A 21,416-nucleotide genomic window follows, 5' to 3' on the forward strand; every position below is an offset into this window, starting at 1 on the left:
TCATTTTTAATGCACATGCACGAGTTTCGTGCTATGCACTTCAACTGAATTAAGAGGCGGCGAAGCAGTGTCTCCTCATCTCGCTACCTCAGAGAGCATTGCCAGCATTGTCTGCTATTGGAAAATGGCACAAGTGCGGCAGCAATAATAAAGACGTTCTTGGTTAAAAATGAATCGGTAGGGCGCTCTGTGTACCACCTGCATTGAGAGAACAGTATTCCAGTCAGAGAGTAGCTTCTCAAGGAGCACCTGGCTCTGAGTCAACGGCATTATTTTAGCAAAAGTCAGCGCAGGTCATGGCAATTAATAAAAAGTAATTCCAGAACTATTGGTGAGTGAACTTGACCGATTTTATTAAATCTAAAATTTAAGTGTGCGTGCGTGTTTTTTCCCACTAGGTTGTTATAGTTAGGACCTAGTTTCTATAGGAAGTGTTTTTTTGTTTTTCCAATAACTTTTGCACAGTTTGATGAATCCCCCAAAAAATGACACTCACTTCCGTTGCCATCTAGAAAGTTTTGAGGCAAATGCTTTTCCCTATGCATTTTTCCTTAGGGATTTTGATCAAAAATGCCCAGAACCAAAGGACTGATTTACACCAATTGGGTAGAAAAGCAGCTCTTGGTCCAGAATGTGCCCATTTTAGGTCGAGTGGGCAAGAACTTTGACCTGTTGTAAATATTGTGGGCTTTTAACCACGCCCATCACTTTCATTTGTTCCTTTCAAAAATCATGTGTCATTGGTAAATGCTTTAAGTTTGTCATGCCTTGCAGACCACCCAGTTACATGGATCATTGCACATTTGCTGATACGTTTCAGCGTGGGTGAACTACTACTTTTTTTTTTAATTTGGTCTTTCCCCTTCGTTTGGCCATGGCGCTCACAGCGCAAACAGGCACAACAGTGTGAACTCAATTGGCGGTATTGGAGCACTGGTCACATTGTTCAGTTACCTAATCAGTCATTTCTTTTGGCTCTCCCCTTAAAACTGGTAAATGCTTTACGTTAAACAGAAATCCTCAAAGCGAAAGTGGCACAGCGGGAGAGTTGAGACAACAATATTCACTGCATTTGGAAAACTCACCCCATAATGCTTTGCAGGGCAATACTTTTACAAAACAGTTTTGCTCATAACAGCCTGTGGTGGTCCTAGGACAATGACCACTTACAACACATTCACTTCGATGTGCTCTGTGTCTCTGGGTCCCCATACTAGGTGTAGGAAGTTGGCTCTGTATGTGCTATTTCAAAGTAAGGAATAGCATGCACAGAGTCCAAGGGTTCCCCTTAGAGGTAAAATAGTGGTAAAAATAGATAATACTAATGCTCTATTTTGTGGTAGTGTGGTCGAGCAGTAGGCTTATCCAAGGAGTAGTGTTAAGCACTTGTTGTACATACACATAGACAATAAATGAGGTACACACACTCAGAGACAAATCCAGCCAATAGGTTTTTATATAGAAAAATATCTTTTCTTAGTTTATTTTAAGAACCACAGGTTCAAATTCTACATGTAATAGCTCATTCGAAAGGTATTGCAGGTAAGTACTTTAGGAACTTCAAATCATCAAAATTGCATGTATACTTTTCAAGTTATTCACAAATAGCTGTTTTAAAAGTGGACACTTAGTGCAATTTTCACAGTTCCTAGGGGAGGTAAGTATTTGTTAGGTTAACCAGGTAAGTAAGACACTTACAGGGTTCAGTTCTTGGTCCAAGGTAGCCCACCGTTGGGGGTTCAGAGCAACCCCAAAGTCACCACACCAGCAGCTCAGGGCCGGTCAGGTGCAGAGTTCAAAGTGGTGCCCAAAACACATAGGCTAGAATGGAGAGAAGGGGGTGCCCCGGTTCCGGTCTGCTGGCAGGTAAGTACCCGCGTCTTCGGAGGGCAGACCAGGGGGGTTTTGTAGGGCACCGGGGGGGACACAAGCCCACACAGAAATTTCACCCTCAGCAGCGCGGGGGCGGCCGGGTGCAGTGTAGAAACAAGCGTCGGGTTTGTAATGGAAGTCAATGGGAGATCTAGGGATCTCTTCAGCGCTGCAGGCAGGCAAGGGGGGGGTTCCTCGGGGAAACCTCCACTTGGTCAAGGGAGAGGGACTCCTGGGGGTCACTCCTCCAGTGAAAGTCCGGTCCTTCAGGTCCTGGGGGCTGCGGGTGCAGGGTCTCTCCCAGGTGTCGGGACTTTGGATTCAAAGAGTCGCGGTCAGGGGAAGCCTCGGGATTCCCTCTGCAGGCGGCGCTGTGGGGGTTCAGGGGGGACAGATTTTTGTACTCACAGTCGTAGAGTAGTCCTGGGGTCCCTCCTGAGGTGTTGGATCGCCACCAGCCGAGTCGGGGTCGCCGGGTGCAGTGTTGCAAGTCTCACGCCTTTTGCGGGGAGCTTGCAGGGTTCTTTAAAGCTGCTGGAAACAAAGTTGCAGCTTTTCTTTGGAGCAGGTCCGCTGTCCTCGGGAGTTTCTTGTCTTTTCGAAGCAGGGGCAGTCCTCAGAGGATGTCGAGGTCGCTGGTCCCTTTGGAAGGCGTCGCTGGAGCAGGATCTTTGGAAGGCAGGAGACAGGCCGGTGAGTTTCTGGAGCCAAGGCAGTTGTCGTCTTCTGGTCTTCCTCTGCAGGGGTTTTTCAGCTAGGCAGTCCTTCTTCTTGTAGTTGCAGGAATCTAATTTTCTAGGGTTCAGGGTAGCCCTTAAATAATAAATTTAAGGGCGTGTTTAGGTCTGGGGGGTTAGTAGCCAATGGCTACTAGCCCTGAGGGTGGGTACACCCTCTTTGTGCCTCCTCCCAAGGGGAGGGGGTCACAATCCTAACCCTATTGGGGGAATCCTCCATCTGCAAGATGGAGGATTTCTAAAAGTTAGAGTCACTTCAGCTCAGGACACCTTAGGGGCTGTCCTGACTGGCCAGTGACTCCTCCTTGTTTCTTTCTTTGTTCCCTCCAGCCTTGCCGCCAAAAGTGGGGGCCGTGGCCGGAGGGGGCGGGCAACTCCACTAAGCTGGAGTGCCCTGCTGGGCTGTGACAAAGGGGTGAGCCTTTGAGGCTCACCGCCAGGTGTCACAGCTCCTGCCTGGGGGAGGTGTTAGCATCTCCACCCAGTGCAGGCTTTGTTACTGGCCTCAGAGTGACAAAGGCACTCTCCCCATGGGGCCAGCAACATGTCTCTAGTGTGGCAGGCTGCTGGAACCAGTCAGCCTACACAGATAGTCGGATAGGTTTCAGGGGGCACCTCTAAGGTGCCCTCTGTGGTGCATTTTACAATAAAATGTACACTGGCATCAGTGTGCATTTATTGTGCTGAGAAGTTTGATACCAAACTTCCCAGTTTTCAGTGTAGCCATTATGGTGCTGTGGAGTTCGTGTTTGACAGACTCCCAGACCATATACTCTTATGGCTACCCTGCACTTACAATGTCTAAGGTTTTCTTTAGACACTGTAGGGGTACCATGCTCATGCACTGGTACCCTCACCTATGGTATAGTGCACCCTGCCTTAGGGCTGTAAGGCCTGCTAGAGGGGTGTCTTACCTATACTGCATAGGCAGTGAGAGGCTGGCATGGCACCCTGAGGGGAGTGCCATGTCGACTTACTCGTTTTGTCCTCACTAGCACACACCAGCTGGCAAGCAGTGTGTCTGTGCTGAGTGAGAGGTCTCCAGGGTGGCATAAGACATGCTGCAGCCCTTAGAGACCTTCCTTGGCATCAGGGCCCTTGGTACTAGAAGTACCAGTTACAAGGGACTTATCTGGATGCCAGGGTCTGCCAATTGTGGATACAAAAGTACAGGTTAGGGAAAGAACACTGGTGCTGGGGCCTGGTTAGCAGGCCTCAGCACACTTTCAATTGTAAACATAGCATCAGCAAAGGCAAAAAGTCAGGGGGCAACCATGCCAAGGAGGCATTTCCTTACACAACCCCCCCCCCAAACGAAAGAGGATGAGACTAACCTTTCCCAAGAGAGTCTTCATTTTCTAAGTGGAAGAACCTGGAAAGGCCATCTGCATTGGCATGGGCAGTCCCAGGTCTGTGTTCCACTATAAAGTCCATTCCCTGTAGGGAGATGGACCACCTCAACAGTTTAGGATTTTCACCTTTCATTTGCATCAGCCATTTGAGAGGTCTGTGGTCAGTTTGAACTAGGAAGTGAGTCCCAAAGAGGTATGGTCTCAGCTTCTTCAGGGACCAAACCACAGCAAAGGCCTCCCTCTCAATGGCACTCCAACGCTGCTCCCTGGGGAGTAACCTCCTGCTAATGAAAGCAACAGGTTGGTCAAGGCCATCATCATTTGTTTGGGACAAAACTGCCCCTATCCCATGTTCAGAGGCATCAGTCTGCACAATGAACTGCTTAGAATAATCTGGAGCTTTGAGAACTGGTGCTGAGCACATTGCCTGTTTCAGGGTGTCAAAGGCCTGTTGGCATTCCACAGTCCAGTTTACTTTCTTGGGCATTTTCTTGGAGGTGAGTTCAGTGAGGGCTGTCACAATGGATCCATATCCCTTCACAAACCTCCTGTAATACCCAGTCAAGCCAAGGAATGCCCTGACTTGAGTCTGGGTTTTTGGAGCTACCCAGTCCAGAATGGTCTGGATCTTGGGTTGGAGTGGCTGAACTTGGCCTCCACCTACAAGGTGTCCCAAGTAAACCACAGTTCCCTGCCCTATCTGGCATTTGGATGCCTTGATAGAGAGGCCTGCAGATTGCAGAGCCTTCAAAACCTTCCTCAGGTGGACCAGGTGATCCTGCCAGGTGGAGCTAAAGACAGCAATATCATCAAGATAAGCTGTGCTAAAGGACTCCAAGCCAGCAAGGACTTGATTCACCAACCTTTGGAAGGTGGCAGGGGCATTCTTTAAACCAAAGGGCATAACAGTAAACTGATAATGCCCATCAGGTGTGGAGAATGCTGTCTTTTCTTTTGCTCCAGGTGCCATTTTTATTTGCCAGTACCCTGCTGTCAAGTCAAAGGTACTTAGAAATTTGGCAGCACCTAATTTATCAATGAGCTCATCAGCTCTTGGAATTGGATGGGCATCTGTCTTGGTGACAGAATTGAGCCCTCTGTAGTCCACACAAAACCTCATCTCTTTCTTTCCATCTTTGGTGTGAGGTTTGGGGACTAAGACCACTGGGCTAGCCCAGGGGCTGTCAGAGCGCTCAATTACTCCCAATTCCAGCATCTTGTGGACTTCCACCTTGATGCTTTCCTTAACATGGTCAGACTGTCTGAAGATTTTGTTTTTGACAGGCATGCTGTCTCCTGTGTCCACATCATGGGTACACAGGGGTGTCTGACCAGGGGTTAGGGAGAAAAGCTCAGGAAACTGTTGTAGGACTCTCCTACAATCAGCCTGCTGTTGGCCAGAGAGGGTGTCTGAGTAGATCACTCCATCTACTGTGCCATCTCTTGGGTCTGATGACAGAAGATCAGGGAGAGGTTCACTCTCTGCCTCCTGATCCTCATCTGTTACCATCAACAGATTCACATCAGCCCTGTCATGGAAGAGCTTAAGGCGGTTCACATGGATTACCCTCTTGGGGCTCCTGCTTGTGCCCAGGTCCACCAGGTAGGTGACCTGACTCTTCCTCTCTAGTACTGGGTAAGGGCCACTCCATTTGTCCTGGAGTGCCCTGGGAGCCACAGGCTCCAGAACCCAGACTTTCTGCCCTGGTTGGAACTCAACCAGTGCAGCCTTTTGGTCATACCAAAACTTCTGGAGCTGTTGGCTGGCCTCAAGGTTTTTGGTTGCCTTTTCCATGTACTCTGCCATTCTAGAGCGAAGGCCAAGTACATAGTCCACTATGTCCTGTTTAGGCTCATGGAGAGGTCTCTCCCAGCCTTCTTTAACAAGGGCAAGTGGTCCCCTTACAGGATGACCAAACAGAAGTTCAAAGGGTGAGAACCCTACTCCCTTCTGTGGTACCTCCCTGTAAGCGAAAAGCAGACATGGCAGGAGGACATCCCATCTCCTTTTGAGTTTTTCTGGGAGCCCCATGATCATGCCCTTTAATGTCTTGTTGAATCTCTCAACTAAGCCATTAGTTTGTGGATGGTAAGGTGTAGTGAATTTATAAGTCACTCCACACTCATTCCACATGTGCTTTAGGTATGCTGACATGAAGTTGGTACCTCTGTCAGACACCACCTCCTTAGGGAAACCCACTCTGGTAAAGATACCAATGAGGGCCTTGGCTACTGCAGGGGCAGTAGTCGACCTAAGGGGAATAGCTTCAGGATACCTGGTAGCATGATCCACTACTACCAGGATATACATATTTCCTGAGGCTGTGGGAGGTTCCAGTGGACCAACTATGTCCACACCCACTCTTTCAAAGGGAACCCCCACCACTGGAAGTGGAATGAGGGGGGCCTTTGGATGCCCACCTGTCTTACCACTGGCTTGACAGGTGGGGCAGGAGAGGCAAAACTCCTTAACCATGTTGGACATATTGGGCCAGTAGAAGTGGTTGACTAACCTCTCCCACGTCTTGGTTTGTCCCAAATGTCCAGCAAGGGGAATGTCATGGGCCAATGTTAGGATGAACTCTCTGAACAGCTGAGGCACTACCACTCTCCTAGTGGCACCAGGTTTGGGGTCTCTGGCCTCAGTGTACAGGAGCCCATCTTCCCAATAGACCCTATGTGTTCCATTTTTCTTGCCTTTGGACTCTTCAGCAGCTTGCTGCCTAAGGCCTTCAAGAGAGGGACAGGTTTCTTGTCCCTTACACAGCTCCTCCCTTGAGGGTCCCCCTGGGCCCAAGAGCTCAACCTGATAAGGTTCAAGCTCCAAAGGCTCAGTTCCCTCAGAGGGCAGAACTTCTTCCTGAGAAGAGAGGTTCCCTTTCTTTTGCTGTGTTGCAGTTGGCTTCCCAACTGACTTTCCTGTTCTCTTGGTAGGCTGGGCCATTTTTCCAGACTCCAGCTCTACTTTTTCACCCTGTGCCTTGCATTGTGCTCTAGTTTTCACACACACCAGTTCAGGGATACCCAGCATTGCTGCATGGGTTTTTAGTTCTACCTCAGCCCATGCTGAGGACTCCAGGTCATTTCCAAGCAGACAGTCCACTGGGATATTTGAGGAGACCACCACCTGTTTCAGGCCATTGACCCCTCCCCATTCTAAAGTAACCATTGCCATGGGATGTACTTTTCTCTGATTGTCAGCGTTGGTGACTGTGTAAGTTTTTCCAGTCAGGTATTGGCCAGGGGAAACCAGTTTCTCTGTCACCATGGTGACACTGGCACCTGTATCCCTCAGGCCCTCTATTCTAGTCCCATTAATTAAGAGTTGCTGTCTGTATTTTTGCATGTTAGGCGGCCAGACAGCTAGTGTGGCTAAATCCACCCCACCCTCAGAAACTAGAGTAGCTTCAGTGTGAACCCTGATTTGCTCTGGGCACACTGTTGATCCCACTTGGAGACTAGCCATACCAGTGTTACCTGGATGGGAGTTTGGAGTGGAACCCTTCTTGGGACAGGCCTTGTCTCCAGTTTGGTGTCCATGCTGTTTACAGCTATGACACCAGGCCTTTTTGGGATCAAAGTTTTTACCCTTGTACCCATTGTTTTGTGAAGAGGCTCTGGGCCCACCCTCCTGTGCAGGTTTTTGGGGGCCTGTAGAAGACTCTTTACTATTTTTAGTTTTGGTTGTCTCATCACCCTTCTGCTGGGGAGTCTTTGTGACCCCTTTCTTTTGGTCACCCCCTGTTGAAGTCTTGGACACCCTTGTCTTGACCCAATGGTCCGCCTTCTTTCCCAATTCTTGGGGAGAAATTGGTCCTAGGTCTACCAGATGCTGATGCAGTTTATCATTGAAACAATTACTTAACAGGTGTTCTTTCACAAATAAATTGTACAGCCCATCATAATTACTTACACCACTGCCTTGAATCCAACCATCTAGTGTTTTCACTGAGTAGTCAACAAAGTCAACCCAGGTCTGGCTCGAGGATTTTTGAGCCCCCCTGAACCTAATCCTGTACTCCTCAGTGGAGAATCCAAAGCCCTCAATCAGGGTACCCTTCATGAGGTCATAAGATTCTGCATCTTGTCCAGAGAGTGTGAGGAGTCTATCCCTACACTTTCCTGTGAACATTTCCCAAAGGAGAGCACCCCAGTGAGATCTGTTCACTTTTCTGGTTACACAAGCCCTCTCAAAAGCTGTGAACCATTTGGTGATGTCATCACCATCTTCATATTTAGTTACAATCCCTTTAGGGATTTTCAACATGTCAGGAGAATCTCTGACCCTATTTATGTTGCTGCCACCATTGATGGGTCCTAGGCCCATCTCTTGTCTTTCCCTCTCTATGGCTAGGATCTGTCTTTCCAAAGCCAATCTTTTGGCCATCCTGGCTAACTGGATGTCCTCTTCACTGGAGTTATCCTCAGTGATTTCAGAGTTGTTGGTCCCTCCTGTGAGGGAACCAGCATCTCTGACTATTATTTGTGGAGTCAGGGCTTGAGAAGCCCTGCTCTCCCTAAGTAGGACTGGAGGGGGGGAATTTCCCTCCAAGTCACTATCTTCATCCTCTGAGTTGCCATCCTAAGAGGGGTTGGCCTTTTCAAACTCTGCCAAAAGCTCCTGGAGCTGTACTTTGGTAGGTTTGGGGCCCATTGCTATTTTCTTTAGTTTACAGAGTGACCTTAGCTCTCTCATCTGTAGATGGAGATAAGGTGTGGTGTCGAGTTCCACCACATTCACATCTGTGCTAGACATTATGCTTCTAAAAGTTGGAATACTTTTTAAGAAACTAAAACTGGTTCTAGAATCTAATTCAAACTTTTAACAAACTTTTAAACTCTAAAAGAAATGCTAAACAGGATCTAACACAAGGCCCTAGCAGGTCTTTTAAGAATTTAGAAAACTTTTCAAATTGCAAAAATCAATTTCTAATGACAATTTTGGAATTTGTCGTGTGATCAGGTATTGGCTGAGTAGTCCAGCAAATGCAAAGTCTTGTACCCCACCGCTGATCCACCAATGTAGGAAGTTGGCTCTGTATGTGCTATTTCAAAGTAAGGAATAGCATGCACAGAGTCCAAGGGTTCCCCTTAGAGGTAAAATAGTGGTAAAAATAGATAATACTAATGCTCTATTTTGTGGTAGTGTGGTCGAGCAGTAGGCTTATCCAAGGAGTAGTGTTAAGCACTTGTTGTACATACACATAGACAATAAATGAGGTACACACACTCAGAGACAAATCCAGCCAATAGGTTTTTATATAGAAAAATATCTTTTCTTAGTTTATTTTAAGAACCACAGGTTCAAATTCTACATGTAATAGCTCATTCGAAAGGTATTGCAGGTAAGTACTTTAGGAACTTCAAATCATCAAAATTGCATGTATACTTTTCAAGTTATTCACAAATAGCTGTTTTAAAAGTGGACACTTAGTGCAATTTTCACAGTTCCTAGGGGAGGTAAGTATTTGTTAGGTTAACCAGGTAAGTAAGACACTTACAGGGTTCAGTTCTTGGTCCAAGGTAGCCCACCGTTGGGGGTTCAGAGCAACCCCAAAGTCACCACACCAGCAGCTCAGGGCCGGTCAGGTGCAGAGTTCAAAGTGGTGCCCAAAACACATAGGCTAGAATGGAGAGAAGGGGGTGCCCCGGTTCCGGTCTGCTGGCAGGTAAGTACCCGCGTCTTCGGAGGGCAGACCAGGGGGGTTTTGTAGGGCACCGGGGGGGACACAAGCCCACACAGAAATTTCACCCTCAGCAGCGCGGGGGCGGCCGGGTGCAGTGTAGAAACAAGCGTCGGGTTTGTAATGGGAGTCAATGGGAGATCTAGGGATCTCTTCAGCGCTGCAGGCAGGCAAGGGGGGGGTTCCTCGGGGAAACCTCCACTTGGTCAAGGGAGAGGGACTCCTGGGGGTCACTCCTCCAGTGAAAGTCCGGTCCTTCAGGTCCTGGGGGCTGCGGGTGCAGGGTCTCTCCCAGGTGTCGGGACTTTGGATTCAAAGAGTCGCGGTCAGGGGAAGCCTCGGGATTCCCTCTGCAGGCGGCGCTGTGGGGGCTCAGGGGGGACAGATTTTTGTACTCACAGTCGTAGAGTAGTCCTGGGGTCCCTCCTGAGGTGTTGGATCGCCACCAGCCGAGTCGGGGTCGCCGGGTGCAGTGTTGCAAGTCTCACGCCTTTTGCGGGGAGCTTGCAGGGTTCTTTAAAGCTGCTGGAAACAAAGTTGCAGCTTTTCTTTGGAGCAGGTCCGCTGTCCTCGGGAGTTTCTTGTCTTTTCGAAGCAGGGGCAGTCCTCAGAGGATGTCGAGGTCGCTGGTCCCTTTGGAAGGCGTCGCTGGAGCAGGATCTTTGGAAGGCAGGAGACAGGCCGGTGAGTTTCTGGAGCCAAGGCAGTTGTCGTCTTCTGGTCTTCCTCTGCAGGGGTTTTTCAGCTAGGCAGTCCTTCTTCTTGTAGTTGCAGGAATCTAATTTTCTAGGGTTCAGGGTAGCCCTTAAATACTAAATTTAAGGGCGTGTTTAGGTCTGGGGGGTTAGTAGCCAATGGCTACTAGCCCTGAGGGTGGGTACACCCTCTTTGTGCCTCCTCCCAAGGGGAGGGGGTCACAATCCTAACCCTATTGGGGGAATCCTCCATCTGCAAGATGGAGGATTTCTAAAAGTTAGAGTCACTTCAGCTCAGGACACCTTAGGGGCTGTCCTGACTGGCCAGTGACTCCTCCTTGTTTCTTTCTTTGTTCCCTCCAGCCTTGCCGCCAAAAGTGGGGGCCGTGGCCGGAGGGGGCGGGCAACTCCACTAAGCTGGAGTGCCCTGCTGGGCTGTGACAAAGGGGTGAGCCTTTGAGGCTCACCGCCAGGTGTCACAGCTCCTGCCTGGGGGAGGTGTTAGCATCTCCACCCAGTGCAGGCTTTGTTACTGGCCTCAGAGTGACAAAGGCACTCTCCCCATGGGGCCAGCAACATGTCTCTAGTGTGGCAGGCTGCTGGAACCAGTCAGCCTACACAGATAGTCGGATAGGTTTCAGGGGGCACCTCTAAGGTGCCCTCTGTGGTGCATTTTACAATAAAATGTACACTGGCATCAGTGTGCATTTATTGTGCTGAGAAGTTTGATACCAAACTTCCCAGTTTTCAGTGTAGCCATTATGGTGCTGTGGAGTTCGTGTTTGACAGACTCCCAGACCATATACTCTTATGGCTACCCTGCACTTACAATGTCTAAGGTTTTCTTTAGACACTGTAGGGGTACCATGCTCATGCACTGGTACCCTCACCTATGGTATAGTGCACCCTGCCTTAGGGCTGTAAGGCCTGCTAGAGGGGTGTCTTACCTATACTGCATAGGCAGTGAGAGGCTGGCATGGCACCCTGAGGGGAGTGCCATGTCGACTTACTCGTTTTGTCCTCACTAGCACACACCAGCTGGCAAGCAGTGTGTCTGTGCTGAGTGAGAGGTCTCCAGGGTGGCATAAGACATGCTGCAGCCCTTAGAGACCTTCCTTGGCATCAGGGCCCTTGGTACTAGAAGTACCAGTTACAAGGGACTTATCTGGATGCCAGGGTCTGCCAATTGTGGATACAAAAGTACAGGTTAGGGAAAGAACACTGGTGCTGGGGCCTGGTTAGCAGGCCTCAGCACACTTTCAATTGTAAACATAGCATCAGCAAAGGCAAAAAGTCAGGGGGCAACCATGCCAAGGAGGCATTTCCTTACACTAGGTTAGTGGGGACCCCAAAATAATAACTACTCTCACCATTCAGTGTCTTTTTAAGCGCTCTTATGGCTGGAACTCATTTCACAGCTGGGAATAGCTTGTGTTTTAAGGGCCTTTTTCTAATATCAATGCTATAGGCCTGCTACCCCTGAAAATGTATAATGCACTATACTCTCTAGGGCAGTGGTCTCAAAACTTAATGCCCCACCCCACCAGTGGAAGAATAAAAGTTTTTGCTGCGTCCCCCCCCCCCCCCCCCCTTTCAGAATTTTTCACAATCATTTTATAAAAGGTGACAATGTTTAAATATGTCTAGACCTATTTAAACATTTCAGTTAAATACTGTTACCTTTTTAAAATGCTACTTTTGGCCAGAGCCTGCCCCCACCCACTCCTTACCGGGATCACTTGAAGCCCCCTTAGGGAGTCCCACCCCTAGCTTTAATAAACCCTGCTCATGGGGCTAAATATAGGATTATACTGCGTTATTTATTGACATTTTCTTTTTGAGCGATTGCGCTTACTATATAGTTAAGTGAACAGGTTTCCTACAAATGCTAGTTTCATCGTGGTGTCCTGTAGGGACTGTACTAAGCATTAGTCATATCAACATACTAAAATATATTCGTGGCACAACATGCCCCATAATGCTTTGCATGGCATTCATTCCATAAAACATTTTTACTCATAACTCAGCCTGTGGTGGTCCTAGGACAATGGGGCAGTCTTCAAAACACTGACAACAATGTGCTCTCTGTCTATGGAATCTTTGAGTCCCCACACTATCTTAGCGGGAACTCCAAAATAATAACCCCTACCACCATTCATTATCTTTTTAAGTTCTCTCATGGCTAAAACTTTTGTTTTATAGCTGGAATTTTTTCTTTTAAAGGCATTGTTTGTAATATTGCAGCAGGCCTGCCAGCCCTAAAAACACCCTCTAGAGATTAAGTACATGGTTATACTGCATTATTTTTCCTGTTTTTATTCATGGGGTTGTGTCCTCTCGGGGCTAATATGGTTGCATGACCAGGTTTCTCACAAACAATATTTTTGTTATCACATAGGGTGGTAAGGGTGAAGAGCACCGCACATCTGAGAAGTACAACAGTTGTATATGTGCAAGTGTATAGAATGAGAGCAGGGTCTGGTGCAACCTGGCCCAGTGCCTTACTACCCAGTAGGCACAAAGATGGGTAACCGAGTACCCAAAAGGCAAAACTTGAAAAAGATGGCCACAGCACACAGAATGTACACAACGCTCCGATTACTTGGTGCCACACTTCATACTCGTACGGCTCTCGACCACAGGCTTATCAGGGCCTTCCATTACTGTCCTTTCCTTACGGTTTCATTACCATACCCAGACACATGACCAATAGGTCCAGTACTACCAGCCTTGATGAAGTCACTTGTGTGACGAAACACGTGTTGGCTGTATCTCGTTGATGACACTATGATCTATAGCATCTACTATAAAAGGCAATATCTGCAAAACAAGAACTTGGATCCCAGTCTACCTTTCGCTTCACCAATATACTATCAGGGTTGTTTCTCCCCGTCACACAATTGGACTGTACATTCTGTGTGCTGTGGCCATCTTTTTCAAATATTTTTGTTATGGTGCCCTCTCGGGGCTGCTTACTACACTATGACCGTGTGAACACTTGATATATTTGGGTGGCCCTTCTAATTTATTTCTCCTCTGTGGCTGTCCTGTGTCTTTTTGGGGGGAAATTGTGTTAGCCAGCCAGCAATTCTGATGGTGGGGTTGTGAAAGTGGTAGTCTACTCTAATTAGCATGCCAGTGCTTTAGATAGATCGCCACTGGAATTATAAGGCAGAGTTGACTTATTTATGTGGCAAGAAAAATCCAATTATAAATTTAGAATGCCAAGAGCTCTAATTCAAGCAAATGCAAGACCCAATGCATTGCAAATGCTTGTTATTTGGTTTTAATCCAATCAGTAGTTTTAAGAAATTAAAGAAAAAACTAATTTGTATACATACACACAAACATCAAGGCTCTGTGAACCCTCCCAATCTCATGCAGATGTCTACTTTCCCCACAGAGTAAAAAATAAAGTATTTTTTTTCGCCGAGAGTAGTGGCAGATCCAGCAAAAATGTAAGAAAAAAATAAAATGTGCCCCCCCCCCCCCCGGTAGGCCAGTCCCCAGGGCCATTGAAAGGAGGGGGCACATGCACCCGCTCCCCTCCTAGGGCTTAGATCCGCAGCAATGCCGACCTCCGCTGGAGGCAGGGAGCCATCTGAGACCATGAGGGCCTTCATGCTTCCACTCTTGGTCCCAATGCTGCGATGCTCCCCTCCCTCCAGTTAGGTAGACATTTTGTGCAAAACTGTGGACTCCTGTTGAATAATAATAATAATGCAGGTGAGCTTCCTGTCTGGCCAGGATGTTCACTTCACAGAAATTAAACCTCAACAGGGAGCACTTACAGATATAAACGTAGCAGGTGGCCCAGTTGAAGCGCCACTTCTGGAAAAGTCAAATTATCCTAACTCCTGGGCTTTGCGAAGGCAAAGCAAGCGTGCTTACTCAGCATTTCCATATTTAAAAGTGATCTGAAATCCTCTGTGGGGGTGAACGCATTGTTCATCTATTGAAGCGCAATAAGACTCACACCCAAAGACACACTTCCACACGCAGGCATACTCTCACAGCCACTCACATCCAGAGACACCCTTTCACACCCAGAGAGACAGGCACTGCAGCCAAGTCCCACTGCCTATGACTAAAGGCAGTGCGAAGCATGGGGTTGAGTAGTTACATAAAATATAAGTATCTATTCATTGAAAGGAGAAAAAAAAAAAAAGGAAGGTTACAGGGATGTTATAGTTAGGTTCTGAATTTACTCACACCACCACAGAAAATCCACTGTTAGTTATTTCAAGTAACTAACTTGTGCCCTCACCATGCACTGCTAATTTCCACAAATATTACAGCACTCATGACAACTTTTATAATGCCATGGAAAAAATCAATGATACATTAGATGTCCAACTATTAAAGAAAAAAAATATGTATGGTGGGGGCACGAGTTATAGTTACTTGAAAACTTGATAAAACTTTGTGAAGTGCTTGGATGTTGCCACTGATTAAATCCATGTGAAATATGAGTTTTGGATCACTAGATTTTGTGCAATAAAGCAACAATGGCTATATCTATACACACACACAGGAAATAAAGGTTAAGAAAATACACCTGAGGAAGGCAATAAAAAAAAAACCTTAGAAATTCACTGGAAAAAAAAAAACTTTAAAAAAATAATACTAAAAATCAGCTATATGTAACCGGCTTAAGTAATAATGTGCACTGCACTATATTTTTCAGATGAGATCAGTGATTAAGTTTGTCAAGTCATAAGCAGTGCACATTTTTGATCCCACAGATGCTGACACCCCCACTTCACACCTGGTCAAGGTATCCCTAGCCAGACCACTGGAGTGAGTTTCTTTTTGTTTTCAGGGATCAAGGACCAAGTCCCCGAGTCCTGTATGACAATGGCAACATTGTTTTTTTTCCTTCATGTTGCCACCAATTATCACACAGCTCGGTCCATCATGCTAATCAGAATATTTTTTGTTGCGTTTTCCCAGTCAGAGTTGTGCTGCAACATATATCTGTACATTTTGGACATTAATATCCCTAAGAAAGTGGTGGTGGGGGGCAGGGGTGGGGTATGAATACTAGTGATGCCCACACCATGTACCCATTGTCCCCACACATGACAACCCTAACTGCATGCTCAATGACTGCATTGATAACATCCCTAATGACATCTGAAATCACATCATTGATAACACTGCACGGCAAGGGCACTGGTTAGTTACTTTCAGGCACAAGTTCTCAATAATTGAGAGAACAATAACTAGTGACTTTTAATGATTATTAGTTTGAAATGTTTTGAGAATATATATATATATATATATATATATATATCCTATTGGCAGAATATATATATATATATCCTATTGGCAGTTGCCAATAGGTAGCTATAGTTAGTTTACACAAAAGAGCATTTTTTGCGATTTAGTGCTAATCCACTCAGTCTCCCCCCCCCCCTTCTTTTTGCAGGAGACTTTTTACTCTTATTTAGCCTTTAAGCAACTTCTCAAAAAAGCACAGATTTAAAAATATATATATTTTATTTACTTTAAGCATCCTATCACTAAGTGGGTTTCCAGTTAAAAACGCGCAAGAATTGCCCAGAGTAATACACATTTCTGAATAGCCAGTGTTGAAGCACAGAACGGATCGTAATGTTCAAACGTAGTGACTAGAACACAGCGCACGCGAACGAAGCACTTGCTGTTGGCGCGAAACAAACATCAATTAATGAAGCAAACAAAAAACATGTCAGTGTAAACACCACATTTACTATCGTAAACTTCATTACAATACTTCAAGTTGATTGAAACAGAAAACTGCAATGTTACGTTGCAAGCCAAACCAAACAACTCCACTCGGTGAATGTAAAACACAAAAGATCTAAACTCCACATCACGAGATGCTATAAGACATTAAGAACAAACCGCTCTTGAAGTAGTTCACTAGGTTCAGTCTCCACCGCCCACGGAGAAACTCATTTAGCTTCCGGTATGGCTTCACAACAAAACGTCCATCCCCAGAATACTTTCCAATGTAATCGATTTGGCGTGCAGGCAGTGGAAACTTAACTCTACCTTTAATGTGGGCATTACACAATAACAACGTGACGGAAAAGTGGGATGAACTTATCGGAGCTCTAAAATAAACCCAATTTAACTATGCATGAAACAGGCGCCTGAAACAGGCGCCAGAAAAGGCGGGTCGTGATAGTCAGAATGTATATTGTAAAGGGATTTAACTAGGCCTCCAGGGGGCGCGTCGCATTATCAGACAAGCTGCAAGGAAGCGGGAAATTCTTTAACTGGTTAACGGTGTATAGTGGTACAGTCGAGACCCAAACAAAGCATAGAGGCTGCACTGGCGTGCCTTTTAATTACGTTGCAAAGGCCTATGCAATAATCAAGTTGTTAGGGGTCATTACAGTGATAGGGCAGCGGCCTCTCTCACAGTGGCTGTAAGTACAATGAGCGTGAGGAAGAGGGGGACAACAGACATCCTGCACAGAGGGGCAACGCTCACCTTTCCGCCGCGTGTGCATTTAAGTAAGATGGCTTACCAAGACTGAGTTTACTTAACCGCCAATTCCGTGTGGGTTTGGCTGCACTGTCAGTATAAACACCACACTCTCCCGTGGGGACGTGTTAAACACGTGGACCAGAAGGAATCCTTGGCAACAAAGCGCCGCCTTGCCACAGTGTAGCAAAGAGGGAATAGGACAACAGTAGAGTAAACCGACAAGCGCGGCCAGCTGAACACACAAGTGAAAGGGTTGGAGAAAAGGCGAGTGTTGGGTCCAGGCAAGAGAAAAAAAAAGGCGGAAAAAAATAGTCTTCTGCGCTGGGTCGAGTAATACCCACCTCTTCTGGGTGTTTTGACGGCTACAGTATTCCAAAAACGAGACATTTATTTAGTACTATTAATCCCAGCAGCAATGATCGAAGCGATGTGGCTTATCACCCTTTTCGGCGCCAGGAAGCACCCCCTGGGACACAGAGAGGCACTCTAGCCCTCCGCACTCACCCCTGGGTAGAATCTTTTATTTAAAGCCCCAACTCCCTCTAGCCCTCCTCGTGGAGACTTTACTATGTGCTACTACTCCCAGGGACCCACGCCATCCAACAACGCCCTGGGGACAGATGCACTCCCGTTACCAGGCGCTCACCCTGGGCCTGCTGCGGGCCGGCGTGGCCTCCCTCTCCTCGTCGCTGGAGAAGTCTCGGCTCTTGCCTTTGTTGCGCACCGTTAGGTGCTGGCGGTACAGCTGCACATACACGTCCTTGCGCTGGTCCCCGGCCGGCAGCGCCACGCTGTTGGCCAGCAGCTCGCTCTTAAGCTTGTCTTTGGTCAGCACGGAAGGGTCCTCCAGGAACTCGGGCATCTTCCACCGGCTCCCTGGTTCTTGCCTGGCTGGTCCAGAAACGGTTGCCTGTGCTGGGAGCTGCAGTGGTTACAAGGGGGCGGAGGCGGCGGCAGCAGCAGACCAGATAAGCCAGACAAATGGAGCCCGCTCTCAGGCCGTGGAGGAGGGTAAAGCGCACCGCGCAGCAAGGCGCGTTACCATTGGACGGAAGTGGTATGAAGCGCGGCGCTTATTGGCTGCCCCTTTGAAGACACCATAACCAAGCTCATAGCTCTGTAACAGAAACCTCCAGCCGCACTAGCAAAACGGCAGGAAAATGCCTCTGTTTGAATCGAGCGGGAGGGCGTGGGTGGAGCGGCCTGTCTCCATCCTTGGCACTCCCCGTCCACAGTGTCTGCTTGTTATTTGTGCTGCGCAATAGCATTAGAGACCAGACTATTCATGTAACTAGCAAATCCTCCCAGTTATAATAACCCAATCAGGAAGCTAGAATGTGGTATCCAATTTATTATGCTGTCTCGTATGGAGAGTTGCCACCCTTCCACGGAAAAAGCATACCGGCCTTTTGTTGCTGTTTTAAGAGTCTGAAAAGGTCCCGGACATGCTACTAAGTAGGGCTTTTAAACAAAACAACTTCTCTCAATATTTGCTGTTTGAAGTGTGTATAAATAACGACAAAAAATCCCGCTTTACATTATTTTGGTTATTTTTATACCGGCCGGGGCATTACAATACTGCTGGTGTCAGTAGGCAGGGCACAAGTCTTAAACAAGCATTTGCAATGCAACGGGTTTCGCATTTGCTCGAGTTAGAGCTATTAGAGTTGTAAACCCCTAACCGGACTTTTCTTGCCACATAAATTGAAAGAAAAAAACAAGAGTGATCGTGCTATGTAAAACCTAGTGTGATTGCACTGAAATTGAAAACCCCAAAAAACGAGCGCGATCGCGCTGCGTGGAAAATAAAAAGATAAAGTAGTGCAGAAACCAGGCTGAAAAGATGGAGCCATGTATGTTTTCAGCAGTTAGTCGGTGTGCTCGAGGAGGGCTAAACACCGGAAAAGACATGCCGTATGCATGCTTTTCACTAATGAAATCAAGTGGATTTTAAAAGGCAAGCCCACGAACCAATGAAAGTGACAGGCATGACATGGGCGTGGTTAAAACCCAAACAGATTACAACAGGGACGGAGCGCTTGTGCGCTCAACCATAAAAAGAGGAGCATTCCTCAGAGGATTGTTTTTCCACCGGAAGGTCCTCCTGGCACAAAAGCAATCCTGCATGGAACTTGAGCACCCTTGCACCAAGGCGCATGGGTGCCTGCATGGACGCTAGGCTGGACTTAGTGCACCAGCTCAGAGGGAGACCAGTACTGCACCATATATTAGTAGATATGGCAAATTCCTGCCCTATCGATATGATGCAGCAAGTTTTCTGCATTGCATCAAATCTTTGTAAATCTGCTCCGTAATGTGAGTATAACAGAAAGACATTTCAATTAAAATATTATTTGTTCAATATATTTCCTAACACTGTCTGTGTAACTTACACAGTACACTGTAAAACGTCTATACCAGCGATATGGGTGCATCACCTGTGATTATGCACACCTACAGAAGTATACGCAAGGTGAGGTTAGGTAGGACCATTTTGTGAGTCTTGTAAATTCTGACCACCTTCAGGCAAACACTGCGGATGTATAAATTTATGACTTTTTGTGCACTGGGATTTTACTATATTTTCTTGCAAACCATTGAAGTGTCCGGCAGCTGCATAGATGAGTGTAGGGAAATACATTGTGAAATGTGGCAAGAACATGAATTATGACTCTAGGTGGCGTTCTCGTGTTACTTGATTTCTTTTTCCCTGACCCTTCTTTCGTAGAATCCAGGGGTCTTAAATACATAAAAACATATGAGTGCATGTATACCAAATGCCAGATTTTCATGTGCTTAGTCAGGCGTAAACAAGTCACACAGAATTGCATTTAGCGCTACAAAGTGGCAGCATGTCACAAGTTAGCACTTTACAATACAAATAACTTACCATTTTTCCAGGTGTAAATTGGGTTTACGCCGGGAAAATCTCCATTTGTGGACAGCTTCAGGGTAAAGTAACTTCCAAAGCCGCAATGTAAACACGGTGGAGAAAGGAGCCTGAAAATAGCACTGACCGAGGCATCCTCCCAGTGAAATTATCTCAGACTTTACCTTCGAAAGGCCACAGACATAGCCATCGCTAACTCAATAATTATATTGTACTGCCAGCAATATTTCAATAGGTCTTCTCGTCTGAGGGTTACAATACATTTATACAATAGGGAAGCCTTTTCTCTTTACATCTCATAACTGCACCACAAACTCTTCCCTTATTCATAACTGCGAGATCCCCAGCTGCGATAGGCATTTCCTGTTGCTTTCGATGACAAGTTTTCTGTGCTCATTCCAAGCACTGGGGGTTTAAAAAACATATCTGGCACAGTTCGGGTAGCTGGAGGGCCTAAGATGACAATGTGTGCAAACAATATGCTTTCGCTGAATGGGGAACACGTTTATTCAATTATTCAATTACGACGTATGCGTGCCTTCTACTAATGCAATCAAGCGAATTCTAACAGGCAAGCCCACGAACCAATGAAAGACACTGACATGACATGGACGAGGCTCCGAGCCCTTTTTAATTCCTAAAGCGTCTCACTAGCGAAACGCATGCGCAAGCAACGCAGACTCGACCCTAAAAAAGTAGGATGGTGGATAACCAAATTAGGCAGTGTGCAAGTAACATCATGGCCCGTGCTATCACAGTTAATGACATCACAACGTGTGATATTGCATGTGAGATGATTTTACTGCAAGTGACATCATAAGAGATTACATCAGATATTAAGGCCTCACACATATGCTTATCAGGTGTATAATGAGTACATTTAAGCACATTATTAGATTTAACAAATTAGATTTTGCGTCGGGTTGTACCAAAAAAAAGTGGCTCAATCCTGACACAAAATATGGGTCTCAACTAATACATTTTTTTAAAACACTGCCACAAAGGAATTGGTAACAAGGAAAAGCATGGTAGTAGATCTGTTCTGCTTAATGTAGATTCTCCAATCTACATCAAGGAAATTCTTAATTTTATGAAAAACACGGACGAGAGTATTATGCTTTCTGTTTCCTTATTTATTTAAGTAGCAGCGCGGTCAAAAAACTACAACTCCCAAAAGGCTAAGAACAGTAGACAATGGGAAACTAAATGCAGTTTAGTAGCCAGCCAATCAGTAACCAAAGCACCCTCCTAGTAGTTATCTTGTCCGTGAACAGCCCTCTTTTCTTGTGCGAGAGATCAAAAAGTAAAAAACATAGGAACAATAGATAAGATGATACAACAAGCCATTAAAACTGAAAAAAGTCCTTGTAGAAAGTTCACTACTTGATGAAGACTTTGCAGGAGATCAACCGACTCCGGAACAGTTTGGAGGGGGTAGTCGAAGAAGACGTATCGCTCCGACTCTGGCAAAAAAGAGTAGTATTATACTTGAGATGAAGGTTGTGTCGTGGTAGATGATGCTGTTAAGGAGGGAGAAAACAGAAGTAAATACAATGCAGTGGGATAATACTCGCCGCCGTGTCTTTAATAAAATTAAAAATTTCCTTCATAGGTTCAAAAGCCAGGAGATTAAAGGATGTTCTCCCGCTGGTTTTCCATTGATGTAAGGATGAGAAGAGGAAATTGCTGAGCTATATAGGTTCAT

General features: G+C 46.4%; 1 protein-coding gene across 7 annotated transcripts in view; it reads right to left on the reverse strand.

Moving 5' to 3' along the window:
- TMPO (thymopoietin) overlaps positions 1–18,082 on the reverse strand; it is a 113,112-nt gene extending 95,030 nt beyond the window's left edge. For 2 of the 7 annotated variants that reach the window (XM_069229521.1, XM_069229517.1), the window contains exon 1: positions 17,468–18,057. In XM_069229521.1, coding sequence (XP_069085622.1) covers positions 17,468–17,683 — 216 coding nt within the window. In that variant the 5' untranslated portion in view covers positions 17,684–18,057. Of the gene's footprint in view, positions 1–16,229; positions 16,371–17,467 lie in introns of those variants that run through there. The other 5 variants (XM_069229519.1, XM_069229518.1, XM_069229520.1 and 2 more) reach the window with 4 other exon arrangements.
- Positions 18,083–21,416: the final 3,334 nt, after the last annotated feature.

The sequence above is a fragment of the Pleurodeles waltl genome, chromosome 4_1 (genome assembly GCF_031143425.1).
Source record: "Pleurodeles waltl isolate 20211129_DDA chromosome 4_1, aPleWal1.hap1.20221129, whole genome shotgun sequence".
NCBI lineage: Eukaryota > Metazoa > Chordata > Amphibia > Caudata > Salamandridae > Pleurodeles > Pleurodeles waltl.